This window comes from Echiichthys vipera (genome assembly GCF_963691815.1).
Source record: "Echiichthys vipera genome assembly, chromosome: 9".
NCBI lineage: Eukaryota > Metazoa > Chordata > Actinopteri > Perciformes > Trachinidae > Echiichthys > Echiichthys vipera.
The window spans coordinates 30,529,740-30,551,046 of record NC_139834.1 but is presented as its reverse complement, the minus strand read 5'-3'; the positions used below and the strand labels follow the sequence as shown (position 1 = coordinate 30,551,046).

General features: G+C 39.7%; 1 protein-coding gene across 1 annotated transcript in view; it reads left to right on the top strand.

The window, feature by feature from the left end:
- Window positions 1-6,707: 6,707 nt before the first annotated feature.
- Window positions 6,708-21,307, top strand: part of LOC310951769 (PHD finger protein 20-like) — a 28,343-nt gene continuing 13,743 nt past the window's right edge. The window contains exons 1-10 of the mRNA XM_083920174.1: window positions 6,708-6,744; window positions 7,833-7,912; window positions 8,116-8,278; window positions 9,706-9,790; window positions 15,150-15,223; window positions 15,325-15,535; window positions 16,486-16,569; window positions 16,686-16,745; window positions 17,823-18,009; window positions 18,100-18,158. Of these exons, the coding sequence (XP_083776300.1) occupies window positions 7,833-7,912; window positions 8,116-8,278; window positions 9,706-9,790; window positions 15,150-15,223; window positions 15,325-15,535; window positions 16,486-16,569; window positions 16,686-16,745; window positions 17,823-18,009; window positions 18,100-18,158 (1,003 nt within the window). The 5' untranslated portion in view covers window positions 6,708-6,744. The remainder of the gene's footprint in view (window positions 6,745-7,832; window positions 7,913-8,115; window positions 8,279-9,705; window positions 9,791-15,149; window positions 15,224-15,324; window positions 15,536-16,485; window positions 16,570-16,685; window positions 16,746-17,822; window positions 18,010-18,099; window positions 18,159-21,307) is intronic.

Here is a 21,307-nt window from a genome sequence, read left to right as displayed (position 1 = left end):
TCTGCTACGATGGATAGCCACCAGAAATGTCTTTGAAGTAGGAGCAGCGTGCGGGAAACTCCAGGATGGCAGGCAAAGCGTGAAGTGTGACCCCATCTCAGCACCTGAGGAAGAACAGAGATGGGCACAAACAAACGGCCTGGAGGCCCACCACCTGGATCTGGGTTGTTCTGCAGTGCTGACTGGACCATGGACTCGATCTCCCAGGTCAGAGACCCCACCAGGCATGACTCAGGGAGGATGGAATGGGAAAATGGTGATCTGTCAGAGTCTGAGCAAAACTGTCTGGAGAGAGCGTCAGGTTTAATGTTCTTACTACCAGGTCTAAAGGTGAGACTGAAATTGAAATGACCAAAGAAGAGAGCCCACCGAGCTTGGCGGGAATTCAACCGCTTGGCGGTCTGAATGTAAGCTAGGTTCTTGTGGTCTGTCCATACCGTGAATGGTGGTTCTGCTCCCTCCAGCCAGTGACGCCACTCCTCCAAGGCTAGTTTGACTGCTAGCAGCTCCCTGTTGCCCACGTCGTAGTTCCTCTCAGCAGGTGAAAGCTTTTAGAGAAGAATGCACAGGGATGCAGTTTACCATCTCCTTTGGCTCTCTGTGAAAGGATCGCTCCAACACCAAGGTCCGACGCATCTACCTCCGCGATGAATTGACGGGATGGGTACGCTTCCTCAGCTGTGGTAGACCACACAAACGGGACAGATAGAGAGGTTAGTTTAGTGAGGGGGGCTACTACCTGACTGTAACTCCTCACGAACCGTCGGTAGAAGTTGGCAAAACCCAGGAATCTCTGAAGCTGCTTCCGTGTGTTGGGTTGTGGCCAGTCGGTGACCGCCTGGACCTTGGCGGGGTCAGGTCGCACTTGCCCACTCTCCAGAATGTAGCCTAAAAAGGTCACTGAGGGGACATGGAATTCCCACTTCTCTTGTTTGACAAACAGCTTATTCTCCCACAGTCTCTGGAGAACCTGTCGCACATGCACAACATGCTCCTCAAGGTTCTTGGAGAAAATAAGAATGTCATCCAAATAAACAAAAACTGAGTGGTTCAAGAAGTCTCTCAGAATATCATTCACCAGGGCCTGAAAAACTGCTGGAGCGTTAATTAGGCCAAAGGGCATTACTAAATATTCAAAGTGACCTAACTGGGTGTTAAAAGCAGTTTTCCATTCGTCCCCCTCTCTGAACCAGGTCGTAGGCGTTGCGCAGGTCTAGCTTAGAGAAAATCTTTGCACCATGAAGAGGCTCAAAAGCTGAGTTAATGGGATACTTGTTCCTAAAAGTAATATTATTTAGTCCACAAAAGTCAATGCAAGGCCTCAGAGTCTTATCCTTCTTGGACACAAAGAAAAACCCTGCCCCAATTAGTGAGGAAGAGGGTCGAATAATACTTGAATCCAATGACTCAGTGATGTACCTCTCCATGGCCTCCCGCTCTGGCGCCGAAAGATTGTAGATGGTAGCGAAGGAAGCTCCAGGTAGCAGGTCTATGGCGCAGTCGTAAGGTCTGTGAGGAGGTAGAGACAAGGCCCGATGCTTGCTGAACACTTCAGCAAGATCGTGGTATACAGCAGGGACAGCAGAAACGTCAGGAGGCTCTGGTGGGATAACACAGTTAAGAGAGCACAGGAAGGCTGAGCGGACTTAAGGCAGGTAGCATGGCATAATGAGTTCCAACTGATTACCCTTCCTGAGACCCAGTCAATTACAGGATTATGTTTCTGTAACCACGGCAAACCAAGCATGAGTGGCGCATGAGATGAGGGCATCACATGACTTGATATTCTCTCTCGATGGTTGCCGGCCAGCAGAAGAGGTAGCGGAAGAGTCTGTTCAGAGATGAGAGCCAGCATTTCTCCGTTCAGAGCATTGACTCTGAGCGGAGGGTTAATTGGTTCGGTGGTAATTTGATGCTGTCTCACAAACCCCACATCAAGTAAATTAGAGTCTGAGCCTGACTCAATAAGAGCCTCCAATTTAAAAGTATCTCCATTAAAGAAAATACTAGCCTCGATGTGGGTGCGTTCTCGGGTGAACATGGTAAAGTCGTGCTACTCACCAGAACCCCGTCTGTGACTGGTGAGGCTTCGAGTTTGACCGCGAAGGACAGGCTGCCAGTTGATGTCCTGGTTCTCCCCAGTAGAGACAAAGTCCGCCTCGGAACCTCCGGTCCCGCTCGGACGGTGTAAGCCGGTTCCGCCCCAGCTGCATCGGCTTCTCGGCACGTAGCGGGGAGACAGTGGCGCTGCTGGCGTCGGTGAACTTTCCCTCCGAAGGCCTAAAAGATGGTCTGGACATGGTAGCCTCCCCGAGCCCCACCTGGGAGCCCTGCACCCTCTCCCTACGTCTCTCTCTTAGCCTATTGTCCACCTTAATGGCTAAAGTTATCAGCTCCTGTAAGTCTGTGGTTTCAGGTCTGCCAACAATACTGTCTTTTACGGCTTTGTTTAAACCCCTCAAGAAAATGCTCTGAAGTGCCCCATCACCCCACCCCAGTTCCATGGCTAGCGTACGAAACTCCACCGAGTAGTTAGCTGCACTGAGAGAGCCCTGACGAAGGCTAAGCAGTGGGTTGCTAGCGTCGTTACTAGCGACAGGGTGGTCGAAGACGGAGGACATCTCTTGTTCAAACTTGTGAAAAGTTGCGTAAAATTAGCAGAGCTGTGCCAGAAAGCAGTGCCCCAAGACCTAGCCCTTCCTGTTAACAAACCCAACACGTAGGCTATCTTAGCTAAGTCACTGATGTAAGTTAGGGGCTGTAACTCGAATACAAGAGAGCACTGAAATAGGAATGATTTGCATTCACCTAGTCTCCCCTCGTAACATTCGGGTGCAGGGACGAAGGGCTGCAGGGGATGAGGCGGACCCACTGAAATCATTGCCGGTGTGTCGGAAACCGGTGCTGGCGGGGAAGGGATCCGTAGTGGTCTCTCCACTCGGTCGAGTCTGGCAGTCAGGTCGGATAGAGTTCCCATTATTCCCAGAAGGGACTGGTCATGTTGTCCCAAAAGCACGCCCTGGTTGGAAACTGGGTTCATGATTTAGGCCAGTTCATTCTGTTATGGTGCACAACAGAGATTGAACCCAAATGCACGACTCGACTCAGGAGATTCAGTTCAAGGTGATATTTATTGTGATCCGGTGAAAGTACCACGGTGCAGGAAGAAGTAATGGTGTGCAAGGAGGGGTCCAGGGGTCCCACGAGGAGTGCTGGTGGTGTTGGGTGAAAACGTTGTGATCTCCCCTCGTAATGGCAGAGCCGCGTTTCAATGCGGTCTGCGTCGTGCAGGTCGAAAGCTTCCCCAAGATGGAGGTCGGGTGGCTGTAGTGACCGGCAGTGGCAGGAGGAGACAAACAGGAGATGAACAGGCATGGAAGCAAGCAGGCAGGCATTTTAACTGTTATATGAGTAAATCATCATTTTACTGAACTGTTATATTAGTAAATCATTATTTTAACTGTTATATTAGTAAATCATCATTTTAACTGGTATATTAGTAAATCATCATTTTAACTGGTATATTGGTAAATCATTATTTTAACTGTTGTATTAGCAATTCATCATTTTAACTGTTATATTAGTAAATCATCATTTTATTTAACTGTTATATTAGTAAATCACCATTTACTGAACTGTTATATTAGTAAATAATCATTTTACTGAACTGTTATATTAGTAAATCATTATTTTACTGAACTGTTATATTAGTAAATCACCATTTACTGAACTGTTATATTAGTAAATCATCATTTACTGAACTGTTATATTAGTAAATCATCATTTTACTGAACTGTTATATTAGTAAATCATCATTTTAACTGTTATATTAGTAAATCATCATTTTAACAATTATATTAGTAAATCATCATTTTACTGAACTGTTATATGAGTAAATCATTATTTTAACTGTTATATTAGTAAATCATCATTTTACTGAACTGTTATATTAGTAAATCATCATTTTAACTGTTATATTAGTAAATCATCATTTACTGAACTGTTATATTAGTAAATCATCCTTTTAACTGTTATATTAGTAAATCATCATTTTACTGAACTGTTATATTAGTAAATCATCATTTTAACTGTTATATTAGTAAATCATCATTTTACTGAACTGTTATATTAGTAAATCCTCATTTTAAGGGTCTTCATGTAAAGTCTCCTCCGCCCCAGTCCTATTCACCATCTTTTTTTTCTCCCAGTGTAAGGGACTACTTTATTATTAATTATGAATCATCATTTCAAAGAGTTACAAGAGTCTGTAAATGCAATATAAACAATTGGCCACAGCAATTTATGAATATTAAAAGAAAGTAATTTGGACTTTTGAATACTTCAGTACAAAGGATGTATTAAATAATTGAAGTGATATAGTATGTGTATAAATCATAAGTCAAAACAGCAGTGAATTTGGTTGAACTATAAAAGATGATCGAATGATCCCACTCAATAAAAAGAGCCAGAGATGTTAGAGACAAGCATGGGCACGTTTGTCTGAGTGGTGCCTGGGCATGAGTCCTCTGGATGTTTCCGTGCTGTTGAGACAGGATTCGTTTCTGTTGGGACCTGGCAGTCAGTGGTTTAATGAGCGTGTGGCCCCACTGCCATCCTCAGCTGTGAACAGTGAAGTGGAATGGACTTTGCAGCCTCAGGGAGTCCTTTTTATCCCAACTTATCTCTGGGACAATGAGCAGTGTTACATTAGTTTGTATTGGCTATTTATTACGTCAAGAAACAAAAAGGATTTGACTAATATAAATGGAATTATTTATTATATAAATTGGTAGAGCACTTAACAAGACAACTTTTATAAAACACTTGTGAGTTGTAACTGCTGGCTAATAAATCATTTACTAATACCTTAAAAACAATAGCAATATATGATCAACATTTCAGGTCCATCTCTCCCCCGTTTTCATAATAAATGTTAGTAATCTGTTAATAAATGTGTTTTTCCACGTTATAATGAAGGCAACCCTTCAATTCAACACCCTGTTTTTTAATTTAATTTTCAATATATTTTATACTGCTTATCAAAACTAAATAGAGGCTGTATTTCACAGTGAGGTATTATTAATACTATTATTACTATCGTAATTATTATTATTGTTATTATGATGCTGATTATCATATTATTTTATAACTTTAATAAGTATTATTGTTGTTATTATTATTATTATTACTACTATTATAATATAATTGTTATTCGAATGATTATATTCATCATTATTATGATTATTATTATGGTTATTAGTAGTAGTACTATTATAATAGTAGGATTATATGTAGTATTATTATTATTAGTATTATTGTTAGAATCGTTATTATAATGACATTAGTGTAATTATTATTGTTGTTATTAGTATTATTGTTATTATTATGATTATTATTAGTAGTACTATTATAATAGTAGGATTATATGTAGTATTATTATTAGAATCATTATTATAATGACATTAGTGTCATTATAATTGTTGTTATTATTATGATTATTATTAGTACTATTATAGTATGATCATATGTAGTATTATTATGGTTGTTAGAATCATTATTATATTACATTAGTACCATTATTGTTGTTATTATTATTATTATTGTTATTATTATGATTATTATTATTAGTACAATTATAATAGTAGGATTATATGTAGTATTATTATTATTAGTATTATTATTAGAATCATTATTAGAATGACATTACTGTCATTATTATTGTTGTTATTATTATTATTGTTATTATTATGATTATTATTAGTAGTACTATTATAGTATGATCATATGTAGTATTATTATGGTTGTTAGAATCATTATTATATTACATTAGTACCATTATTGTTGTTATTATTATTATTATTGTTATTATTATGATTATTATTATTAGTACAATTATAATAGTAGGATTATATGTAGTATTATTATTATTAGTATTATTATTAGAATCATTATTAGAATGACATTACTGTCATTATTATTGTTGTTATTATTATTATTGTTATTATTATGATTATTATTAGTAGTACTATTATAGTATGATCATATGTAGTATTATTATGGTTGTTAGAATCATTATTATATTACATTAGTACCATTATTGTTGTTATTATTATTATTGTTATTATTATGATTATTATAAGTAGTACTATTATAATAGTAGGATTATATGTAGTATTATTATTATTAGTATTATTATTAGAATCATTATTATAATGACATTAGTGTCATTATTATTGTTGTTATTATTATGATTATTATTAGTACTATTATAGTATGATCATATGTAGTATTATTATGGTTGTTAGAATCATTAATATATTACATTAGTACCATTATTGTTGTTATTATTATTATTGTTATTATTATGATTATTATAAGTAGTACTATTATAATAGTAGGATTATATGTAGTATTATTATTAGTAGTATTATTATTAGAATCATTATTATAATGACATTAGTGTCATTATTATTGTTGTTATTATTATTATTGTTATTATTATGATTATTATTAGTACTATTATAGTATGATCATATGTAGTATCATTATGGTTGTTAGAATCATTATTATATTACATTAGTACCGTTATTGTTGTTATTATTATTATTATTGTTATTATGCCTAAAACACAATCCTCCAACAGTTCGACAGATAAACACACACCCTCTGTTTGTCTCAACCCGCGCATGCGCTCTGCGGCCGTCACAGTATGAAGAAGAGTCCAGTGCACAAGTAGCGCGAGAGGTAAACACGCTTTTGATCGTCATTTACACATTTAACGCTCATTATGACATTTGAACAGCGGACACAATTTCATAAAAGTGTCCGCTCTCCTGACGCATTACCCGGCGACATTGAACATTTGAGTCGCTGCTGTCAGTGTGACTTCTCACACTAACTAGAGGCTAGCGGTTAGCTGCGTTAGCTCCTCTGTTCACAGTCAATGGAGAGGACTCTGTTTATCGGGTTGAGCTTTTAATGAACAGCGTCAAACACGTCGTTGTCTCCTCTCAGAAGCAGGTGTACTGTAATAACGTGTGACTCTGAAGCCTTTGGCACGCCGTCCTCTTGTCGTTTGTCGCTACTCTTTAGAGCTAACACGTAGCATTTTTAGCCACTGTCAAATAACTGAGTGGCTCCCGAGGGGGCGGGACTGTCTCTGGGGGTTTTTTTGTTTTGTTTTTTTGAGTGACAGAATGTGACGCCCAATTAAAATCCTGAATGGGCGTCCTCTGCGACTTGTGAGCCAATCGGCTTCTTTCACAGGGGATACTATCTAGAAATGTCAAAAAAGACAGAAATGTTTATTTTTATTGTTTATTCAATCGAATACACGCTGCTTAAGTTTATGTGTCAATGCGCACGTGTAATCTAAATCGTTATCCAGACTACTTTTATAGTAATTTATGAAAAACTACAAGTTTGGCTGCAACCGTTATTTGTTACACGTCATCACGTAAGTTGAAGTACAGCTTCGTGAAACAACTTTTAAAATTAATATTTAATATAAAAAAAAGTATATGAGTTTAAGTAATACATTTATTTGGAATAAACATGGAAGTGAGCTGATGTGCGCACTCGCGACATCATCATGTATCATCTGTCAGGTCGTGCATTTGAGGGGCAGCCCCAGACTGCTGCATTCAAAACTTTACTTAAGTTAAAGTGTGTAAATATCATCAGCAAGTATGTAAAGTTCAGTAAAATGTTTCCTGTTACACCTGAATCTTCCCGCTGCATTCATGTTTTATTTTCCTGCTGTAGATGTTTCAGGTTGAGCTCATTTTAACCACAAGTACATTTGTTGGAGTCATTTTTTCTGTTTCTGCCAGATGAAGACTCCACCGGATAGGTTGGGAATCACCTTTGAGGTCGGCGCTCAGCTGGAAGCCCGAGACCGCAACAAGAACTGGTGTGGACCACACACACACACACACACACACACACACACACACACACACACACACACACACACACAAATAACATAAAATAATCTGCAGTATTACACGTATCTGTTGTGACACCTCCAGAACTATGATGCTTTAAAAACCTGATTTATTGTCAATTTTAATTATATTCTGTTCACTTTATTGTTTTTCTTTATATCCCTGTTAGGTACGCCGCCACGATCGAGAAAATCGACTACGACAAAGAGCGGGTCCAGGTCAACTACCACCAGTGGAGCCGTCGACATAATGAATGGTTTCATTGGACCTCGCCGTACCTGCGGAGAGTCAGCCTGAGGAGGCAGGGCCTGAATCCACCGTGCTCACAGCCGGTGTGTGTGTGTTTGTTTGTGTGTGCGTGCATGCGTGTGTAAAAGAGCGGCGGTCATTGAACCGTCTCATTTTCATCTTCATCTTTTATAGGGATTTTTCAGTAATTTTGTGCAGTGTTTCCTCTAGGTTTACAGCTTGGAGGGAGGCATATTTTCTAATGCGCGCTCTCTGTCCACTGATGTGCGTGCACAAACCTGCCTATACAGATTTGTGCCGATTCTGATTTTTTTTTTCCTTACAACTATAATTCACAGCATACAGAAACCTTTATTTCCTTTATTGAACCAAAACTATAAAACAATATAGTCTAAATATTGGTAGAACTTACTTTACTGAAGGTACCTTTCAAGTAATAAAATAAATAAGCTCAAATAAATAGGGTCAGGTCAACAGGTGCACCATGAAGGCTCTACCGTTTGTTGTTTTTTTATAAGTCTCGGAGAAGGCAAACATGTTTCCACACCGGTGACTTTAGAGAAGCAGGAGGATTTCAAAGTGCTGTTGTTTCTCCGTCATCTCTGACTACGGTGGTGGCCATGGTGTGGCAAAGCAGAGCGTAAGGCTAGTGCTAAGCTAACGTTACGCTCAGGCTTCACGCGCCTGCTGGTCAGTGTGTCCGCAGCTTATTTCTGCCTTGCAAGTTTTTCAAACTTTCTGTCTTTTTCTTTTAGGGTGTTTAAATCACACAGTGAAGACACGCTGACTCACTGACCGTGACCATAGACCGGGACTGACGCTACGGGTCTGCTATAAAATAAAAGTCAGCTCACGTTTGGCCACTTAAAAGCTTTTAATGTGAAGCTGCAGCTGTAAGATGTTTTGTTTGCATTAGCAGTACCTTAACTGTGCCATTAAGATACTTTGTTTAATACGAGGACAAGGTATAGACCTGTTCTATTGGAAAGGTATCTTTAGAATACTTCTGCTGTGATCTGGCGCTTTATAGAAAATTAAAAAAAATTAAATTAACTTGACCTTCAAGAGGTGTCGTTGGGTGGTCCCCCTGATATAATGGTAGGGGAAACACTGCATCTTTTTGTGTCATTTTGCATCTTTGAGCCATTCTGCATCTTTTTGTGGTAATTTTACATCTATTTTTAGTCATGGAAATGGATAATGGATTAATATGTGTAGTGTCCGAGCCATCACATTAGGAGCTAAATCAGGCCGGTGATACACCTTGATCTGTCTGAACTCAAGGACCAGAAGTCAGAAAAAGCAGCAGATTAACTTCTGACTGTCCATAGGAAAAACACCTTATGTGAACTTTTACAATTCTGCATGTGTCCTGGTTACAGTTAAACTTTTTTCCCGACACAGTGTTGAAAGGTTTCCATTGACTAAGAGTATAAGAATTATCTGTACGTGTGTATGTATGTGCACGTTGCAGCCTCTGTTCACTTTTCTTCTTCTCTGTGTTTCTCAGATGTTTGTTACGGGTACGAAGGTTCTGGCCTGTTGGACCGACTGTCGTTTCTACCCGGCCAAAATCCTCAGAGTCAACAGGGACGGTGAGGCTCAAGGGCGTCTTTTACAGCTCATGACACGTCACTGTACATTAGATCTAAAACCGTCGGTTCATTGATCCAAGTATATTGGTATTGGTCCACTATATTTTCATTTATTATGTTTCTGAATATTTTCTTTTAGCTTTTGCTTCCTTTGTTTTAAATTGAGTATTTTGGGGGTCTGGACTGTCGTTCAGACAAAATAAGACATTTGAACGTCTCATTGGACTCTGGGGAACTGCGATGTGTATTTGTCTCTATTTTCCAACATTTTATAGCAATTCGATCAGATTATTAAAAACAAAATCAACCCATTGAGTGATAATTAGGGATTCAATTCAATTTTATTTACAGTGCCAGATCATAACAAAAGTTATCTCAGGACACTTGACAGAGTAGGTAAAGACCACACTCTATGACTTATTTATGATTTACATAGACCCAACAATTCCCCCGTAGAGTCGCTGGCAACGAAAACCTTCCCTTTAACAGGCAGGAACGTCAGACAGACCCAGCTCTGTGGAGGACGGACATCTGTCTGCACCGGTTGGGGAGGAAGAAAAGGAGAGAGAAAGAGAGAAAAGACGGACAGATGGACAGAGAGAGACAGACAGACACAAAGACAGACAGAGACACACTTCCAGAGATGCAAGCAATCACAAAAGTAACAGTCAAAGTAATGTGAATATGACTTACAAGTTATGGCAGTTAATACAACAGAACAGCAAGAAAAAGGCACAGCCAGGGTGACAGAACATGACAATGATTATAATTATGGTGGCAAATATGAATTAGTAATTAGTAAATATTGAATTAGTAACATGTATTTATGAGACATGACTGATACAGACAAGCTCAGAGTATCAGCAACAGTATTATCACCCGGCAGACTAGGCTTATAGCAGCATCATTATCATAACAAAATCATGCTTTTCCAAATCCAGGTCCTAAGAGAAATTGGATGCTAATAACAAGGGCTCATAAGCCCTTAGCTTTAAGCTTTATGAAAGAGGAAAGTTTTAAGTTAACTCTTGAATATGGGGACAGTGTCTGCCTCCCGAATATAACTTGGGAGTTGGTTTCACAGGAGAGGAGCTTGGTAGCTGAAGGCTCTGCCTCCCATTCCACTTTCTCAGAGCGCAGCGATCTAATAAGTAATACGGTACTATGAGCTCTTTAAGATACGACGGAGCCTGACCAATAAGAAGAAGAAGAAGGATTTTAAATTCTATTCTAGATTTTACAGGTAGCCAGTGCAAAGAGGCTAATACAGGAGAAATATGTTCTCTTCGATTTGTTTTAGTTAGTACAAGAGCTGCAGCATTTTGGACCAACTGGAGACTGTTAACAGACTTATTGGAGCAGCCTGATAATAAGGAGTTGCAGTAGTCCAGCCTAGAAGTAACAAATGCATGGACTAGTTTTTCTGCATCTTTCTGAGACACAATGGACCTCATTTATCAAACGAACGTACGGCAGAAAAACGTGCGTACGACCATTTCCTGGCAAACGTTGGCATTTATCAATTTGGAAGTGAGCAGGAGCTACGATCAAATCTCACGTCTGAGACCGTGTACGCAAATTTCAGCCTGTGTATTTGCGGTGCAGCACAGCAAAATCTGTCTGAAAATAATGAACAAACCTCAGCTGTCATTAAGCATAAGCAGTCACATATTAAGAACAGATCAAAACGGATTCTTAAAACGAATAAAAAAAATAAAAATTGTCGTTGGAGCAATTGATTGTACTCATGTGCGTCTGAAGGCACCATCCATGAATGATTACGCATTCATCAATCGGAAAAACTACCACTCGATAAATGTACAGGTGATTTGTGATGCCAAGCTATCGCTTTTAAACGTGGTGGCCAGGTGGCCAGGGGGACACACACGATTCTTTTATATTTCAAAACAGCTCAGCTCCAGCCCCCCGCGACCCCGACATTGAATTCATGAATGAATGTGTTGGCACGCAGCTGTAGCAAGACGCACTGCAGAGCCAAAGTCATCTCCTCGGTTGGTGGCTGCCCTCGATAAATTGCATTAAATCAAACAAGGTATCAGATGATTAACATCTCTGTATGGTTCTTCTAGGTGACAAAGGTATCCTCTTACGGAATACCTAATGACCCACCGGTAGCACCAGTGTTGTGCCGTATTCAGCACCCTGGCCGTGAAATGCACCCCCTCGCATTATAGGTGATATTCTGGATCAGAAGGCTGTTGTTTCCAACTATAGGAGTAGTTTAAAAAACAGCTAACCCACAACGGTCAGAACATTGGTTACTTACAGTCTTTAAACTATTTTAAAGAGTTTAAAATCACAAACTTGGATAATAGCGAACACAAAACAACACCTTGTTGTATGTTCTTTGGAAATCTACTGCAGCCATAATTACAAAATGAATTCAATGGATCTTTTGAGCAAGTTGAATGTATTTGACTCAGCGTTTCCTAAATATAATCCGAGTTTTTCTTGCAATTCATCGGTTCAAAAGTGTGTGCTTTTAATTGGGTTACCTGTATATAAACTACTCCTATAGGTGGAAACAACAGCCTTCTGATCCAGAATATCACCTATAATGCGAGGGGGTGCATTTCACGGCAGGGGTGCTGAATACGGCACAAAACCTGTCCAACACTGCGCACACGGGTCTCAGTGGAGCGCTGCTTCGGGTTGACTGCCTCCGTTATTCTTTTCCATACAGCGTTTTTATCTTTATTTTGCTCCATCTCGGATGTCATGATGCCAATCTGTGTGTTTCTTTTCGTACCAGCGTTTCTCCTCTGCATGTTTGACCTCAGTGGGCGAGGCCTCCGAACCAGGAATATTTAAGGGCATAATATTAATGATTCAGCCGCCGCATTTATCAAGGCCCGCTCATTCGTACGCTGAGATTGGTCAGATACAAATGTTTCATAAATCACACGTGGGTCCTTTCCTACGACCAATTCTGCGCTCAGATCTGCGCCCGTTTTCACGCAAGATATATAAATGAGGCCCATTGTTCCTAATTTTCGCAATATTACGCAGGTGAAAATATGCAGTCCTTGTCGTTAGTTTTATGTAAGAATCGAAGGACATATCCTTATCAAAATTAACCCAGATTCCTTACTGTGGTGCTGGAGGACAACACAACATCATCCAGAGTAACAATAGCTTTAGATATTGAGTTTCGGAGGCCTTCGGCGCCAAGTACAATAACTTCAGTTTTATCTGAGTTTAACGTCAGAAATTTGCAGGTCATCCAGCCTTTTATTTCCTTAATGCACATTTGAAGTTTATCTAACTGATGGGTTTCTTCTGGTTTGATCGACTAATATAATTGTGTGTCATCAGCATAACAATGAAAATTTATGCAGTGCTTCCTTATAATATTTCCCAGGGGAAGCATATATAAGGTGAATAGAATCGGTCCAAGGATAGAACCCTGTGGAACTCCGTGACTAAATTAAGTGTGCATGGAGGATTTGTCATTAACATGTACAAACTGAGATCTATCTGATAAATACGACTTAAACCAGCTTAATGAGGTTCCTTTAATGCCAATTAGATGCTCCAGTCTCTGTAGCAGGATGCGATGGTCAATAGTGTCGAAGGCCCCACTAAGATCTAGTAAAACAAGCACAGAGACAAGTCCTTTGTCTGAAGCTATTAGAAGGTCGTTAGTAATTTTTACCAGTGCTGTCTCAGTGCTATGATTCGCTCTAAATCCTGACTGGAAGTCCTCAAATAACTCATTATTATGTAAAAAGTCACAAAGCTGAACTAATTTCTCGAGGATCTTAGAGAGAAAAGGAAGGTTAGATATAGGTCTATAGTTGGCTAGAACCTCTGGATCAAGACTGGGCTTTAAAAGAAGAGGTTTAATTACAGCTGTTTTAAAAGATTGTGGTACATAACCTGCTGATAAAGACATGTTAATCATATCTAATACTGGAGTGCTAACTAAAGGTAACACTTCTTTAAGTAACCTAGTTGGAATAGAGTCTAGGAGACAAGTAGAAGGTTTTGATGCTGAAATAGTACATGTTAATTTGTTAAGGTCAACAGTAGAAAAGCAGTCCAAGAATATATCTGGTCGTACAGTAGTTTCTAAGGTTCCTGGGTTTGAATAAAAACTGGTGCCAAGCGAGTTGATTTTGTCTATAATAGTTATAATTTTGTCGTTAAAGAAGGTCATGAAGTCGTTACTACTGAGGGTTATAGGAATATGTGGCTCACTAGGGCTGTGGCTCTCTCTGCTCTCTGTTTTAAGACTTTCTATTCAAACTGAGCGAGATTCCTCCAATTTGGTTGAACGCCATTTACTTTCCAATTTGCGCAATACTTGTATTAATTCAAAGGTTTATGAGTTATACCATTGAGCTAACGTCCTCTGTTTCATTATCTTCTTTTTTAAAGGAGCAACAGAGTCGAGTTGTTGTTGGGATGGGCACGACTAGTTAATTCCAAGACCGAGGGATCGCATCAATTCCTCAAAGGCCAATCAAGTACTCATTTTTCCAGATCTATTTTTAAGACTTTATGTACCTTCCTGCAGGAATAATGACACCTAATGCTTATTATCAATCAAAACTATCGCAGTTACCCTTTAAGGATTTATTTTTTTCACAACCACAACTTCAAAACATTGTTTCCTTACAAAAACATAATTTAATCCTCGTTCCCATTCTGATAATGATCAGTCCTTCTGTGGAGAACAGACGCTCCTTTGGCACAAAGATGGCAGGTATCAGCAGCTTCTGCTTTGACAGGCTCAATTTTTTATCCTGGTGCCTGTTGGACTTCCACCGCTCGAGTGGGTTTTTCTGAGGACTAATGCATGGCTCACTGAAACAAGCTTCTAGCTCGTTCACATCAATATTTTTGAACTAGTCCTCCTGAAGAGGATGTCCAGAGTTTCGAAGCTGAGGCCCTGAGCGTCACTTCTTTCCCCCTCCATGTCGTCTGGTCCTTGTACAGTAACCCTTGTAGGTCACACAACTTTTCTGATGGTGAGGAGAAGAGCCATTTCCAAAAATCTCGGGTCAAGCGCAGAAGCAAGAGGTGCATCGTGCACAAAAAAACTTGAGTGTGTTGTTTACCAATCAAGTTCATTTGAAACGAGGGCTACTTGAGGAATCGTTGACTCACGCCCATCCCTAGTGATAATGAATGACTTAACATTGTCGTGTGTGTGTGTGTGTGTGTGTGTGTGTGTGTGTGTGTGTGTGTGTGTGTGTGTGTGTGTGTGTGTGTGTGTGTGTGTGTGTGTGTGTGTGTGTGTGTGTGTGTGTGTGTGTGTGTGTGTGTGTGTGTGTGTGTGTGTGTGTGTGTGTGTGTGTGTGTGTGTGTGTGTGTGTGTGTGTGTGTGTGTCAGAGTCCTACACGGTGCGCTTCTTTGACGGCGTGGTTCTGACAGTGAAGCCCACGAAGGTCAAGCCCTTCCAAGAAGTAAGAAACATAACACACCCATTGGTCCTCATCTGAATGGCTTCACCAATCACAGCTCCTCTGATCTTAAGTGTTTTGTTTGTGTGTTTGTTTTGACGCAGAAGTCCAGATCTGAGAAGAGTGCAGTGGGAAGCGAGGGATGGGAGGAAGGCGAGAGCGAGGAAGAGGAGGATGGTGAAGAGAAAGAAGAGGAGAAGGAAACAGAGGACAAGATGACATCGGAGGAGAAGGAAGGAGCTGAGGAGGGGGAGATGAAGAGGAAGGCAGAACCTTCATCCTCCCATCCACCAGCGAAGAAGAGAACAGATGACAGTAAGTCTCTTCTTTAAGTGTTGAAGTAAACGCCCTGAGCTTTTAATTGTCTTCATGGTAAGTAGATGATAATAAACAAGTAACAAATTTGAAATTACCATCAAATATACCCCATAATTACCCCAACAATAATCATTTCTTAAAAAGCAGGTTGTATGTAGTCTGTAATTTCTTTAATACATTTCCAGAAAAGTAATATGAAGTTATTAGATCATTATGATTAAAAGTTTTATTCCCAGTTCTGCCATTCCCTGGTAATTAAGTAATAAAGTAGCAAGTAACTTGTTTGAAATTTCTTGGAAAATACAATCAAATAATTGTCAAATTATAATATATCATTTCCTAATAAGCTGATAATTGGGTGGCAATTTATTTTATATAGTTCTATCAAGTTAACCAATCACGTAGATAGAACCTTCAATAGGATGATGAGACATTTGTTTATTATTTGGGGGTAAATTATGTAATTTTTAATAAATTTGGGGATAAACGTTGGCGTAATGGTTGATAGATTTATGGTTTAATGTTGATGTTATTTTTAATAAAGTTGGGGATAAATGTTGGTGTCGTTTTTGATGGATTTGGGGATATATGGTGATGTTATTTTTAATAAATTTGGGGATAAATGTTGGTGTCGTTTTTGATGGATTTGGGGATAAATGTTGTAATTTTTGGGGGTATATAATGCTGTAATTCTTGATAAATTTGGAGCTACATGTTGGGGTAATTTTTTCATAAATTTGGAGTTACATGTTGGGGTAATTTTTCATAAATTTTGGGGAAATGTTTGCATAATTTTTGATCAATTTGGGGGTACACGTTGGGGTAGTTTGGGGGTAATTTCAAATGTGTTACTTAATTATCACCTTCTAACAATGAAATTTGTAGACCTGTTAAGTGAAGTGTTACCCAATCATGTTACTAATTCTAATGCGCTGCTCTTCTCCCAGGTCGAAACAGTGGTGCTCAGAATCAGCCGATCACAGCTGAATCCTCCCAGCCAGTTCCTCCTAACCCCAGCCACTTTGACAGAGGTGAAACTCTTCCTCTGCAAAATTATTGTATTATCCCAAATATGATGAATATGATAACAGCTCTGATTATAACTAACTTCACGCTCTCTCTGTTGTTTCATCACAAACTTTGTCAGACATCGTGTTGGAGCGTCAGGCCCACCTACCCACCACACACAAATTCAGCCGAGAGCCACGTGAGTACACACACAGACCACTCAAACTACACAAAACTCCACACATACACAAACACCACACACTACACTTATTATCTAAACTTAGGACTGAAGTACTGTCACACACGCATTTGTCCCTTATAACTCATCTAACCATGAAACAAGATATCAACATTTCCCCCAGATTTACCAGAAATTACCCCATTTCCTCCAGATTTATCAGAAATTACTCCAACATTTCCTCCAGATTTACCAGAAATTACCCCAACATTTCCTCCAGATTTACCAGAAATTACCCCATTTCCTCCAGATTTACCAGAAATTACCCCAACATTTCCTCCAGATTTACCAGAAATTACCCCATTTCCTCCAGATTTATCAGAAATTACCCCAACATTTCCTCCAGATTTACCAGAAATTACCCCAACATTTCCCCCAGATTTACCAGAAATTACCCCAACATTTCCTCCAGATTTACCAGAAATTACCCCAACATTTCCTCCTGATTTATCAGAAATTACCCCAACATTTCCTCCAGATTTATCAGAAATTACCCCAACATTTCCTCCAGATTTACCAGAAATTACCCCATATCACCCAGATTTACCAGAGATTACCCCAACATTTCCTCCAGATTTACCAGAAATTACCCCATTTCCCCCAGATTTATCAGAAATTACCCTTACGTTTCCCCCAGATTCACCAGAAATTACCCCAACATTTCCCAGCTGGTGTGTGTAGAGGTGTGTGTAATTTAACTTTTACTTGACTGTTGTTAGGAGATATAGGAGATTTTTCACAACAGCGTGTCATGCCATTACACACAGAGCTGGAGTTGTCTCCTTCCATATTTAGCCTTCAGCTGTGAATTACCAGAAAACATTGTACATCCTGATATATATTCAATTTCAATTCAATTTTATTTATAGTGTCGAATCATAACAAAAGTTATCTCAGGACACTTTACAGAGTAGGTAAAGACCACACTCAAGTACTTATTTATGTATTTATATATATGGTTATTCAGATATGATGTGACTTCTATCAGGATAGAACATTTTTGGGAAATGCTGTAATTGTTCTTCTCTCCGGGCTCAGTGTACCGGGTGATAAAGAACCAGCCTCCTCCCATCCTCTCCATTGAGTTGGACCACAACCCCTTCAAGTGTCCCGCATCAGGCTGCACCAAGTCGTTCAGGAAGGCAAGTCTGCTGCACTACCACATCAAGTACTACCACTCCGACCAGCATCTGGACGATCGAGGCGACGAGCAGGAGGCTGCGAGGTGAGTTGAGGGTTCATATCCCACAACGGGAGCTATATCGAGAGTTTGCAGGTGGAACATTTTGTCTAACGCTGACTGGTGTCACTGTAGGAGGAACCAGAACAGCGCCTGTCACCGTGACAACAGAGAGCACAGCGTCATGGAAACAGGTGCATGCACACACACACTCAAACACTCTGTTTGATTAACTGATGACCGTAACAATCAGTTTAAACTGAGACACAAACAACCACTGTTTCAATGCAGCGTTATGAGGTCAATATTTGTGTGTGACTCAAATTGTAAGTCCGAAAATGGACCCATGGGCTTTTTTTTGCATGAAAAATCCATCAAATAAGCCATGGAGACAGTTTTTTTGATTGATAAGCCATTTATAGAGAATGCCCGGAGAGACACCAACAGCCCCAAAGGGCTAACAGTGATTAGCTTGGGGCAGTGTGCTGAACACATCCAAAACGGCATTTTTTAACCACTAATGCTGCTGAAAATAACAGCAAACCTCTGCAGTAGCATGAGAAGAGTCCTTACACGTAAAACAAAGCACCAAAACGTTGTTAGAGTTTATTAAAAAAGACTGTTTTACAAGTCTGTGCCTTACCAGTAGGTCCATGTTGACAAGTAGTCCATTCAAGTCGATTGCCGATTACAATCCAAAAGAAAGGAGCCCACTGATGATTTGTTCCCGCAAAACACGTAAACTTTGAGGTTTGTGGCAGTTATATGAACTATAAGTTAATAATAGATGTAAAAGGTTTGGAAAAGTCCCAGACAGCATCTTTCTCTGCAGCACTGAAATGTCGCGCAAGATGAGGCGGTGGGGACGTCTGTTGAAGGGGTTCAAGGCAGTGTTAGCTCACTACAGGACAGTGGGTCGCGTTAGTGTCCAAGCATTACTGGAGTGCAAGATTGAACACTCACACACAGGAACCAAAATGGCTGAGTCAACAGATTTCAATTCAATTGAATTAAATTTTATTTATAGTGCCAATTCATAACAAAAGTTATCTCAGGACACTTTACAGAGTAGGTATAGACCATGACTATGACTATGACTATGACTTATTAATGATTAACATAGATCCAACAATTCTCCCGTAGAGTACGGTGGCAACGAAAACCTTCCCTATAACAGACAGGAACGTCAGACAGACCCAGCTCTGTGGAGGACGGCCATCTGTCTGCACCGGCTGGGGAGGAAGAAAAGGAGAGAGAAAGAGAGAAAAGACGGACAGAGAGAGACAAAGACAGACACAAAGCCAGACACAGACACACTTCCAGTAACTATAATAATATCTATAGTAATGTGAATATGACTTATATGTTATGGCAGTTAATACAGAAGAATAGTAGAAACAAGCACAGCTAAGGTGATAGAATTAGTGGTGGGAAACGATTGAAAAAAATTAATCTAATAAATTAGAGGCTTTGTAATTAATTAATCGTGATTAATCGCATATCAATATTCGACACAAGTAGCAACATTTTTCAATTTAAATGGATTTTGATATATGACGTAATATATTATAACAAATGAAACAATACTCAGTACGGTATATTAATGACAAGTGGAAACCTAACATTGCAAAAATATTTAGAATAATATCCTTGGCATAAAACAAACAGTTAAACAAAGAAAGCTTTTTCTCCATGTTTTTAAAAACACAGACAAAAATGATCCATCAACTAACTGGACTCAGTGCAGATGGTGGGAGAGAGCAGGATGATGGACAAGCTGTCATCGCTGCTGGTGCAGGAGTCCCACCCCCTGCAGGTCACTCTCACAGCACTGGGCAGCTCCTTCAGCAACAGACTGATTCACCCTTAGTGTGCAAAGGAGAGGTATCGCAGGTCCTTCCTTCCTGCTGCTGTCAGACTATACAATCAGCACTGCTCCCAATAGACTATTGACGTCATCCTGTACCCTGCACCGTGCAATATGCCTGTACTAAGGTCACTTCTGTTTTTGCACTATTTGGACATATTTACTCATATTTATTTACTCACCACTATATTATTACAAAACAAGAACAACTGCACTATATCATGTGAATATGTACATATGTCTATTTCTATTTCTGTCTGTACTAACGTTAGCTGCAGCATGTTAAGAGTTGTCTGTGCTAACGTTAGCTGCAGCATGTTCAGTGTTGTCTGTACTAACATTAGCTGCAGCATGTTCAGAGTTGTCTGTGCTAACGTTAGCTGCAGCATGTTAAGTGTTGTCTGTACTAACGTTAGCTGCAGCATGTTCAGTGTTGTCTGTACTAACGTTAGCTGCAGCATGTTCAGAGTTGTCTGTGCTAACGTTAGCTGCAGCATGTTCAGAGTTGTCTGTAGGCTGAAGAGCTTAGTTGGGAGGTGAATTTTTACACAGCCGTGCTCTTGTCCATGTTTCCACTTGGTCGTTTCTTAAGTCCAGTTCAGACCATCAGAAAGACAGTCTCTGGTTCAGACCAAAAATTTGCAATGTAACTGTTTTCCAACGTCGCAGGTGAGACTTGCAGCGGTGTTTCGAATCTAACCGGCAGATGTTGTCGCCAGGGATTTAGCTTGCTTCAGCCGACAACATCTCATCTCATCTCATCTAGGGATGCTCGATATTGGCTTTTCTGCCGATATCCGATATTCCGATATTGTCCAACCCTTAATTTCCGATACCGATATCACCCGATACCGATATCACCTGATACCGATATATGCAGCCTTTTTACACCAAAATTCATCACATATCACCTATTATGGAATTAACACATTATGCCTAATTTTATTGTGATGCCCCACTGGATGTATACATAGATGCAACACGGCTTTTCAAATGTAAACACAGTCTGTACAAAATAAGTTATTGAAAAAAGTGCCATTCATTTAATTGTTTGTGTTTTTAGAGAGAATATTTTGCCTCAAACAACACTACAGACAACATCACAACAAGGAAGATGCATACCTTCAGTCCAGAGTAGTAAACAAACTTAGTTTTCTTTTCCCAGACTGAGTAACTTGACAAATAATACAATCAATAAATCAGCAGTCAAGCTCAACATGCTAACCTGTATTGGATCTAATGGATACAGCACCAGAAATTAGCTTCTCGACGTGACGGTAAACAACGCTGTACAGTTCGGGTAAACACTGGTCTGAGAAATACTTGTGACTGGGCGTTATACAGACATAACGGGGCTCGAGAAACTACACAAGTTTGGTGAATCCGGCATCCCGAACGATAGAAAAAGTTTGTTTCTCGGTGTCGGCTGTTGCTTCTTTTCATCACTTTGCTGCACAGATGTAGCGTATAACTCCG